The sequence below is a fragment of the Myxocyprinus asiaticus genome, chromosome 8 (genome assembly GCF_019703515.2).
Source record: "Myxocyprinus asiaticus isolate MX2 ecotype Aquarium Trade chromosome 8, UBuf_Myxa_2, whole genome shotgun sequence".
Lineage (NCBI taxonomy): Eukaryota > Metazoa > Chordata > Actinopteri > Cypriniformes > Catostomidae > Myxocyprinus > Myxocyprinus asiaticus.
The window spans coordinates 8,125,404-8,135,000 of record NC_059351.1 but is presented as its reverse complement, the minus strand read 5'-3'; the positions used below and the strand labels follow the sequence as shown (position 1 = coordinate 8,135,000).

The window sequence follows — 9,597 nt, the reverse complement described above, 5'->3', positions numbered from 1 at the left end:
ACGTGCTTTGGTCTCTATGGAGTGGTTTCTAAGAGGTATAGAACATAGGAGTCTTAGTAAATAACTTGAAGGAGGTAAGGGAAGTTCAAAAGTTTGTTAGGATTTTTATTTTTTTTACATTGCAACGACTTTGAGAAATCCCTATAGCACGTGTAAAGCAACACTGGTACCCTTTCCCCATATGTCTGCAGAGTCAGGGTGATCTCATTCATATTCATAGGTGTGCTTACACAAGGTTTACATGTACGTTTTTGTACATTTGGATTGACACTGGAACATGCCATTTTAACATACTGATAGCATCTAAACTTGTCGGCTGAACTAGCCTTTTCCAAAGGTACCGCCGCCTTTCAAAGGATCTTTTTAAAGGCAAAATTATTTATAAATGAAATCTATGGGACTATTACAAGTCATTTGTTTTCTTGGTATGGCTACATGTAATTTTTATAAACAAGCATGAAATTCAAGAGAAACACAGTCAATGTTACAGTGTAACATTAATATATGTCTATAAGTCACGTAACGTAAGTTTATAAGAAATGACTAAAACCCTCATAACATCAGATGAGATAAAAATGTTTACTGCATTAAATAAATTTGATCATGTTTGTCTGATTTAATTAGCAATTAGATTTAATGCAATAAAATCAATCAGTGAATTACAGAAATTGAATTACAATTTTGGAGAAAAAAAATTACATTTCTAAAGGGTTTATGTTTCAGATGCTGTCAATATGTTAATAAAAACACATTAGATTTTGCAGATAAAGTCAGCACACCTCAGAAGGGAAGAATTGATCTATTGGGACTGTATGAAACAGGAATGAATGGAATGAAAACATAGTGCCATTTCATTTTAAGGGGCCCCACTCAAAAAAAGATTTACTACATATATATAAAAGTACTTTATAAACATGTATAAAAATGTTTACAGCTAAAAAGATACATCTTACCAGTTTGAAGTAGCTTTTAGGCATTTATAAATGTCTATGAATTCGTTATGAATCCCCAACGACAACATATTAATGCTTGACTCTTGACCCTTGAGTTCTCCAGAAGAAAAACAAATCTAGGTCTGAATTAACTGGAGCCACAGATTAGTGAAAATTAAAATGATTTGAAAATTCCGTCATCGTATACCCCCTATGTCTTCCATGAAACACAAAAGGAGATACTAGGCAGAATGTCCAGCTTGAATTGAACATAAGCGCAAATTAGATTTGAGAGTTCCTTTGGAGGGGGAGATTATTAGTGAATAATGGCTTTAATTTGGTTCATTACATGAAGTTAATGCTTTAGCTGACTTTGAGTATAGCACACATTTTTTACGGGAAACTTTTATAGTGCTTTTTCACCCATTTTGGAGCTTCATCATTTTCATTGCATGCAAAACAGAAGCTCAGACATTCTGCCTAATCTCCTTTTGTATTTCACTAAAGAATAAAAAAAGATGGGGCCATAACAACAAGAGGTTGAATAAATTATTTTTAAAAATCATTTTTGTGTGAACTAACCCTTTAAACAAGTAGGGTTTTAGAACATTTAGACTTACCTCGCAACACACACACACACAAAACAAAAAAACAATGCTAAATGCTAATAATAAAATAGCAAATAATAATGTATAAATAAAACTAAAGTAAAATGCTAAAAATGCAAACGTTGACATACTGAACTAAATGAATTCACATACACAAGTGTCCCATTAAATTTGAATAGGCTATGATGTTTTTTTTAACAAATGTACATTAATCATAACATATTAACATGATGTTATACATGTATGTAATTCATGTTAATATAGATACATTTAATGTTTTATTTAAAGGACATTTCTGTTTACCTTAGTCTCATAAACAATTTTGGCACTGTCTAGTGTAAAATCTGGGACCTGAAGCAAAACCAGTTGAAAACCACAGTTTCAGAATACAATTGTCGTCTTGCTTAGCGGACTTTGAATAGCTCAGTATTGCTTGAGTGATTGTGTGAAACTGTGGGTGTTGCGTTGAATTTTCAGTGTCAGGTTCTCCTCCCGAAGGCGCACAGGCAGCGTCCCGTAACACTCAGTCCAGTCACCCTGAACTATCTCAATGCCCGCTACTGTCTCCATGTCCCGCTTCACACAAGCTGTGGAGAAAAACACTTTCAATGGAGGTGCAGGAAAACCTATCCCTTCTCTCTGCCCCCCTACTGCCTTGACATAACAGAACTTCCATCTTTCCATTAGCCCACCTCTCTATGTCTCTCTTTCTACTTTATTTTGACTCTCACTCTCTTTTTCCCTAGTTCTCTGCTCTGAGTCTTTCTCACGAGTCGAACAAAAGCAGGGACAGTTCGCTGTCTAAATGGGGCACATCTCCAAGACCTGACGGATGCTTCTAGAGCACTCTTATCCAAACAGAAGCCTTTGAACGCTGCCTCTGTCTCCATGGCGGTCACTCACTTTGTCAAAGTTTTCAGCTTCAGTGTGTGGGCCAAACGCAGGGCAAATGTTGGCTAAATGTAGATGGACGCTTCAGCCGAGAGGCACCTTTTTAGATGTTATCATCATGAAAGGGGGATTACTTGTCTTCTCTTTTTTTAGAATAGGAGAAGAAGGGAAAAGGTTCTGCAACTCCATTTATCTCTGGAGGCCCCTAGCTTTGAAAATCAGTAAACATTTTAATCCAACCTTCAGAGGAGCCGCCTTCAGAGTTTTCAGTTTAGACAAAGAGTAAAAAGCAAAAGGGGAGATTAAAAAAGGGTAGACGAGGCCATTTGTAGGTTGTTAGTGTGTTGCTGTACATTAAGAGAATGGATGTGACCCTTTGAAATCCTTTTTCAGGCATCATCGCTTACACGGAATATCTCTTTCTGCTCTGCATTCTGACAAGTGAGTATGACCTCTATCTTTCCATCTTTTCTCCTGTCTTTCTCTTTCTTGCCTTTCTAGCCTTTCATTCATATGCCATGCTTTATTCTTCCTTGCCCGTCTCTTTTGAGATAAGCCCACTGTGCATACATCTTATTTTAAACACAAGTCACAAACATTGCCCTGGTTCATGGATGTTTTACATCTAGTATGGTTGGCACTGACAAGGCCCACCCAGACTCTCACCCCCCATAAAAAAGCAGGAGAGTTGGAAAAACACTTCTGTTTTCGATAAAAAAGTTTTCAGTTTCACCAAAGCCACATTTTTAAAATCCAGACATCATCCAAAAGGAACATTTTGTTGCTCAGAGGTTACTCTTTTATTGTTCAGGAGACCTCAGATGTGAGATTGTCTCCTTCTCAGAAGAAAAATCTGAGATGCAGGAGACTACAGCACAAGTCTGTTTTCCATTTAATTTGTCTCTTTATTTAATTGATTGTGCATTGGAGAAACAAGTGGTGAAGGAGATTTAATTTGTTTTTTCCTCATGTTCCTTTCCTACGGGGTTTTCTGTGCCCATCTGACTAAGCTCCAACTGTCACAAAGAGAACAACAAGAGATGTACTGTCTGCCATGCGTGCTCTCTTCGGCTGTTGCTTGGGCAACATAACAGAGTGTAGACATGTGGCTCTTAATGGATTTAAAAACACAACTAAAGAGTGTGATGAAAGGCAAAGTGGTGAAAAGAAAAGGTGCACTGAAAGTTCTTGAGGTGATAACAGGTTCTTACAAATGTGGGCCTGACCTCTGATCTGATATGATCTCTGATTTAGCCATCTAGTGGTAGAATCCATAATGACAGTTTACCAGATGAGACTACAGAATTTGAAGTGCCTCATAAGCAATCCCTGTATGCATACCATTCTTTTATTAATTGATATGCATGTTATAACATGTAATAATAAGCAACCGCAACAAATAACTTCTTTTCACATTGTTCCTTCAGAGCCTCATGCAGGCTTTAAGATCGCTTTCAATATGTTTGACGCCGATGGTAACCAGATGGTGGATAAACGAGAGTTTCTTGTGGTAAGTGTAAAATAAATTAATGAGTTCATTACTTGCCATTATTTGTTTTGGTTTATTTATTCTCCATTTATAGCTGCAGGAAATCTTCCGCAAGAAAAATGAGAAGAAAGGAAGAAAAGGAGATGTAGAGAAATCCGCTCAACTGGTAAGAAAGAGTCACACTTTGAACAACTTATATTGGGATCTTTGTATTATAATCTAATTTTTTAAACAACTGGGTGACTAAGACCAAACTACAGATGTTTGTTCATTGTTAATTATGTGATGAACTTGCTATGTGATGTAGATGAAGCACTCATAATGACTTTTTAAAGAAATAGTTCACCCAAAAATTATAAATGACTTTCTTTGTTTTGTGGAACACAAAATGAGAAATGTGAAAGACTGAAAACTGTTCAAATTTCAAAGACTTAATTCTGCTCTTTTCCATTCATTGAAGGGACAATGTAACGAGGGACTGTCATGCTCCATAAACGTCAAATAAGCACCCTAAATATAGCATACAAGTAGTCCATTTGATTTGTGTACTGTATTAAAAGTCGTCTGAAGTCTTCTTTTTCTTTTTTTTTCACTTATCTTCCCCTCTGCCATAGCTTTAAATCTAATTTGTGCTTCCACAATTTAGCACAACGCATCTTGTTTTTGTGAATTTTTTATTTTGGGTGAACTATTCCTTAAACAACAGCTTTAGGTTCTGATCAGCAGTGAGAGTTTTGAAGTTAGGCAGTTCCTTTATTGGTGTATATGGATATTGATTTTATTTATCTTTATATGGCTTTTTATGGGTTTATAAAGCTTTTAGTTTGTTGTGGGGTGTCTGTATGGAAAATCAGTAATGGCCAGTATTGTCAAAATAGCTTTTATTTGAAGCTGATACAAGGTTAGTATTAGAGAAGGCTTTGATTCAAAATCAACAATTGTAGTGCATTAAGGATTGTTAACAAACTGTTGCTGCAGAGGGCAAAATGGACTCAAAGAGTTAACTATGGCATTAACTGTATGCATTCACTGTCTTTTATTATTTACCTCTTTATCTGTCTCTCTTTCTGTTTGATATGTCACTCTTACTGCAGATTCTTATTTAAAATGTCTGTTTTGTTATTCTTCTGTATATAAACATAGAAGGATATTTTACCATGGCATGATATTGCTGTTTATGTTTTTGTCCCATGGTAACCAGTATCAAAACAAACATGATTTTACATGGCTTTAAACATAGCCAACTTACACACTAGATGCATTAATCAAGCCTGTGGACATGATTCTTCCTGAATGCTACAAGTCTTATTCTTTTTTTTTTTTACTTTATTAAGTAGTTTAAGATCATTTTGATTAGTGTTTTTGTCTTGAGGTAGATTTGTTTAAGCAGCCATTACTAAGATCTTCTTTCTAGGTAGAGAATATTAATGTGAAATGGTACTTGTTAGATAATTACATTGTAAATTGTTTCAAATGTCATGTGCAATGTTGAAGGTATAATTAACAAAACAAAACAAAACAAAAAAAACACCTAGAAGAACCACTATTTGGCTCATAAGCAGTGTGTTTTGTTGTCAATAAATATAATCTAATTATAGTGATAGTTTGTCAAATGACCACAGGATACAAATAACTCTGTATGCTCTGCAAATTTTGCCAGGTTGTAAAATCTTAATCAGGGACATTGTAAAAGGATCAAAGGTTGTGTAAAAATACTTAACACCCTGTCTACAGCCAACACGAGCAGCGCGTCACATCGCATCAAAAGCAATAGAACCCCATTATCATCAATGATGCTGTCTACACTGGAAGCGTCCGTTGCAGCGCATCTGTTGCACCAACAGTAAACGGGTGTCGCGTTCCATTTTGCGCTGCATGCACTGGCCCTAATACACAAATTAAATGGTTTAGAATGTTTATGTCAATGGGTCCAGTGTAGACAGCCTCAAGCCAATGCGTCGCGTCAATGGGTGTGCCTGGTGTAGACAGGGTGTAAGACTTTATTAATGAATTTAAGTTTGATAACACCGTCTCACTCAAAGTGATGTCACAGAAGAAGTGTCACTTCCAGGGTAAACTTCATTCTGTGGAAGACCCATCCTAAATGGAGTAATCTGTTCACTAATTAATGCCATAAGGTCATGAGTTTGATTCCCAGGGAGCACAAGTCATTTTGGCTAAATTCATAAATGGCCACGTTTACATGGTGAGAAAGCTGCTTAAGGCCTCAAATTCGGCATATGCGTTTACATGAGCTGTTATAGAGATTTTCTCTTCAATCCCGCTTATATGCGGCTCGATCAGTTTTCAGCTTTCTCCACAGCAACATAATTTCCCCGCAACGCTTGTGTAAATAACAAACTTGGCATCCGAGGAAGACTTCGCTATTTTATTCTCCATTGCTTCACTTCATTTACAGATATTACAGAGCTGTTGCTGTGTTTGTTTCCTTAACTTTCTATCACGACCTGCAGTAGAATTGCCCTGCAATAGTGAGGTTTTCCTCTTATATAAAACTCTGGGATTCCCCCAATGTATGAGAACATTTACTCGAATGTGAAGGACAGTCGATATTTTACATTGGTGTGTATAAATGAGTATAGTTTATAGGCTATGTGATTTTCTCACTGTACTCCCATAAATCTTGAATTCTTTCTGTTCAGTTGACTTGTTGTTGGGCTCAATGACATTTGTTATTCATTATGTTCACACACGTGTGCACTCTTCAAAAACCTGTAACAACGCCACATTTACATGATCACAATTAGCCGCATTCTCTGTAAGAACCCTAGGTGTTAAACCGCTTTCTCTTAAAAATTGGGAGGAGGGACCTTCAGAGAGTAAGAACAAAATTCAATACGTTCTGGACCTGAGAGCAAAACTCCACAAATTGGGGCAACTAATACAGGAGAATTTGCTCCAGGCCCAGGAACGCCAGTCCCGGCTGTATAGCAGGGGCACTCAGCTATGGGAATTCTCACAGGGATATAAGGTCCTCATGTTATTACCCACATCAAGCTATAAATTGTTAGCCAAGTGGCAAGGGCCTTTTGTGGAAGTCGATTATGAGGTAAAACGAATGGATAGAGGCGGAGCACGGCAAATTTACCACCTGAATCTCCTAAAAACGTGGAGAGAGGTGGTACCTGTGGCTTTGGCGACGGCCGTCCCAGAGAGGGTGGAGTTAGGTCCGGAGTTGGAACCAAAAACCGCCCATTAAACCACCCCAGTTCCCTGTGGAGACCACCTCTCACCGTCCCAAGTCAATGAGGTTGCCAGGTTACAAAAAGAGTTTTCGACGTGTTCTGGTCTCTAACCGGTCAGACGAACCTCATAGAACACATTTAAATGACTCCAGGAGTGGTGGTACGATCCCACCTCTATTGGTTACAGGACACAAAAAAAAAAAGTGGTCCAGGAGGAACTCACAGCCATGCTCGATATGGGTGTTATCGAGGAATCCCACAGTGACTGGGCTAGCCTGGTGGTTTTGGTACCAAAGTCCGAAGGGATGGTCCGGTTTTGTGTGGACTATAGTGAAGATAATGCGGTGTCTAAATTCGACGCCTTGCATTGACAAATTGCTCGATCTGTTAGGTGTGGCTCACTTTTATTCAATACTGGATTTAACGAAGGGACATTGGCAGATCGCCTTGACTTCCATGTCCTGAGAAAAAACTGCCTATTCCACTCCGTTTGTCTTACACCAATTCATTACCCTTCCGTTCAGTTTGTTTGGGGCCCCGGCGACATTTCAGCGACTCATGGACAAAATTCTCAGCCCGCACGCTGCATATGCCGCTGCCTACCTGGATGATATTATTATTTATAGCAATGATTGGCAGCTGCATATCCAGCATCTGAGGGCTGTCCTGAGATCACTTAGATGGATGGGACTCACAGTGAATCCAAGGATGTGTGCAATTAGATGGAAGTACGATATCTGGGTTTCCACTTGGGTCATGGACAAGTACGTCCCCAAACTGATAAAAAGCAGCTATTGTGGCTTGTCCGAGACCTAAGACCAAAAAGGAGATGAGACCGTTCCTAAATATTCTAAATATTCAGATGTCACCAGCCTGCTGACTGATCTCACTAAAAAGGAAACACCAGACCCGGTCCAGTGAATGGAGCCATGCCAACAGGCGTTTACACAAGTGAAAGCTGCACTCTGTGGGACCACTCTTGCATTCCCTGACTTCTCTTTCCCTTTTTTGTTACAGATGGATTCGTCAGACAGGGGGTTGGGGGCTGTATTTGTTTTTAAGGCAGCTTTCTGAATACGCCCCCTGTCTGCCCTTGGTCAAACAAAGAGATAGTCCCACCCCCAACTCATGCCAATTGGGGCGGGTCTAAGTGGGTCGCAGAACACAGAAAAGTTACATAGCATACATAGCATAATAGAGGTTTTCGATTTGGGCCAGAAAGCAGTCACTTAGCAACACCCTGGCAACCACCCATAAAACCCTATACATTAAAAACCCCAATAAATTTAATTTACTCAATTGATTAAGCTCATTCCCTCAGTTTTGGCATCTCCAACATTTGTGTAATTTAGTTCATTTAAGTTGGTGTTCATATAGAATGAACTTAACTATTTAAGTTAAGGTAACTAGATACAAATACAGATTTGCTATTTAAATTTGGTTGTTTCTACTTATTAATTTTAGTTGAATTGACTACAATTTTGATCATACAATAATATAGCTCAAATAATGAAGAGTATAACCCATTCTAGGTCAAGCATTAAATAAACATAATTCTCCTCTGAAATGCATACAAACATGTACTTCAGTTGCACATGCACAAGATGAACTGAAATAGAGTTAACAGGGTCCAACTTCACCAAAGGGGACATAGATCACCCTAATCACCTCACACGAAACAGCATTTTGCAACAAAACAACATGAATAATACTACAAAAGAGCTGAAACCTCCATGAATTCTTAATAGCAACTGTTTAAATGCCCCCATAAGTTCCCTTTGACCAAGGGAACAAAACTATATAATTCAAGTGCAAGGGATTATGGGTATTCCCCATAGCCTCAATTTTGTACTCAATCGTTTGAGTTATTAACACATAAATTCTTAGTCTAGAATCTGAAGTCTAGAGATTTTTAAGACAAATAAGTTTCTAGGAACATATAAACTCAGCAAAAAAAGAAACGTCCCTTTTTCAGGACACCGTATTTTAAAGATAATTTTGTAAAAATCCAAATAACTTCATTGTAAAGGGTTTAAACCATGTTTTCCATGCATGTTCAATGAACTATAAACAATTAATGAACATGCACCTGTAGAACAGTCGTTAAGACACTAACAGCTTACAGAGGGTAGGCAATTAAGGTCACAGTTATAAAAACTTAGGACACTAAAGAGACTTTCTACTGACTCTGAAAAATACCAAAAGAAAGATGCCCAGGGTCCCTGCTCATCTGCATGAACGTGCCTTAGGCATGCTGCATGGAGGCATGAGGACTGCAGATGTGGCCAGGGCAATAAATTGCAATGTCCGTACTGTGAGATGCCTAAGACAGCGCTACAGGGAGATGGGAAGGACAGCTGATCGTCCTCACAGTGGCAGACCATGTGTAACAACACCTGCACAGGATCGGAATCTGAATATCACACCTGCGGGACAGGTACAGGATGGCAACAACAACTGCCCGAGTTACA

At 38.3% G+C, this 9,597-nt stretch overlaps 1 protein-coding gene across 2 annotated transcripts in view; it reads left to right on the top strand.

Moving 5' to 3' along the window:
- Positions 1-9,597, top strand: part of LOC127444531 (calcium uptake protein 3, mitochondrial-like) — a 38,799-nt gene that overhangs the window by 6,513 nt on the left and 22,689 nt on the right. For both annotated transcript variants that reach the window (XM_051703942.1, XM_051703941.1), the window contains exons 5-7: positions 2,825-2,872; positions 3,859-3,941; positions 4,015-4,086. In XM_051703942.1, the coding sequence (XP_051559902.1) occupies positions 2,825-2,872; positions 3,859-3,941; positions 4,015-4,086 (203 nt within the window). The remainder of the gene's footprint in view (positions 1-2,824; positions 2,873-3,858; positions 3,942-4,014; positions 4,087-9,597) is intronic.